Source organism: Myotis brandtii, unplaced genomic scaffold (assembly GCF_000412655.1).
Source record: "Myotis brandtii unplaced genomic scaffold, ASM41265v1 scaffold691, whole genome shotgun sequence".
NCBI lineage: Eukaryota > Metazoa > Chordata > Mammalia > Chiroptera > Vespertilionidae > Myotis > Myotis brandtii.
Window position 1 is genome coordinate 830,995 of NW_005370704.1, and position 1,553 is coordinate 832,547.

The following is a 1,553-nucleotide window of genomic DNA, read 5'->3' on the forward strand; positions in this document are numbered from 1 at the left end:
GCCTCCTGGGCTCCTGCCTTCTCCCTCTGCAGCCCGCACCCCCGGCCCCGCCGCTTACCACGTGGGGGACTGCTATAACGCGTGCTTCCCCTCGGCGCCCGGAGTGGTCATCCAGGGCGTGCGAAGGCCCAAGCGCCATGAAACAGGCCCCTTCTGCACGCTGTAGCGCCCACTGGACACAGCGGCCGGCCAGGTATCACTGGACCCGCCTCCCTCTGAAGCCCGGGGCCCCCAGCCTGGGCTTCTAACCTCTGGGCACCTCTGACCCACCTTCCTGGCCGGCTAACCCTTCTGTGCGCTGTGGACAAGGAGGGCCACAGCCCCCACCTGCCCACCAAGCTACATAGAGATGCTGTTGGTGCTTACGAGCTGTCGTGCGCTGGCTGCCCTCCCTCACGGTGAGCTGGCCTGAAGGTGTCCCTGGCAGGGGGCTCCCGCTGCTCCCCTTACCTGCTCTCCTCTCCAGGACGGTGGGGGCAGCCTGAGACTTCCTGGCCTGAGACAGTATGGGAGGGGTCCCTCTGGGGAGAGCAGGACACCCCCACTCGGGGCCCGGCAGGCTACCAGTCTACCCAAGAGCCAGGCTGCTTGCTGAGCTGAGAAACTGGCAGAGCTGGGGGCCAGACTCCCTGAACGGCCATCTTGAGGTGAGGTCAGCTGCACAGCCACTAGGAGGGCCCAGAGGACCACCTGGTCAGGGCCTGGCCCCCTGACCCCAGCCCCTGCCCACAGACCCGCAAGCCGGCCCAGGCCCATGCAGGCCAAGCCACAGCCACCGGACCCCCCGGTGAGGGCCTGTCCTGTTGCAGTAGCTTGGCCATCGGGGTATCAGCCTGCCCTCCTACCTAGGGGAGCCCCATGGCCGACGGCAGCAGCGGTTCCCATGGGGCCCATAAACCCTTCTGCAGGGAGGCCAGGGCCCAGGGAGTCCTAGCGCATTCACCTGTGGCCTCTCGGGGTGAACCAGCTGGGGGTCGAGTTGAGTCCCAGCCCCCCCCCCCAGGGAATCAGTTGTTGTTGGGCCTGACCAGCTTGGCCAAGGGGCAACAGCGAGCTGTGGGAGCCCTGGCGTTGGGAGCTTGGTCCAGGGTGGGGGGACCGGGAGCCCCACCCATAGCTGCCCCACCAGCAAACCCGAGGGCTCAAGCTCAAAGCCAGAGGCTGGAGGGCAGGAAGGCTGGGCTGAGGAGGGCTTCCTGGGGAGGAAGCGGGAAGGGCGCACAAGCATGAGCACGTGTGTGCTGGGCCGCAGGAAGGGGTGCCTCGCAGAGCGAAGCTTGGGGACCAAGGCACGTGCAGAGGACGAGGTGGGGACTGGGCTGGGGGGATGGAGGCTCAGCAGAAGGGGTTGGAAGGACTGCAGGTGCTGGGTCAGGGCCCGGCCTGCTTAGCAACAGGGAACCCAGCGAGGGGCAGAGCAGGCAGTGCCCGCCGGCCCTGTGAGCGTCTGGCATCACAGGACTCAGCCTCGGCCAGAGGGCCTACCACCTTGGGGTCGAGAGGACAGCCCTCCCGTGCCCACTCCCACTGCCAGCCCCGGTCTGTGGCACGCC

The 1,553-nt window shown here is 67.7% G+C and overlaps 1 protein-coding gene across 1 annotated transcript; it reads left to right on the plus strand.

The window, feature by feature from the left end:
* Nucleotides 1-3: 3 nt before the first annotated feature.
* On the plus strand, nucleotides 4-1,544 carry LOC102256262 (chromosome unknown open reading frame, human C9orf173; the record flags this gene model as incomplete). The annotated part of the gene is given in 1 exon segment (XM_014529687.1): nucleotides 4-1,544. A coding segment is annotated over 1 exon segment (216 nt), but the record flags the coding sequence as incomplete, so codon positions are not given.
* Nucleotides 1,545-1,553: the final 9 nt, after the last annotated feature.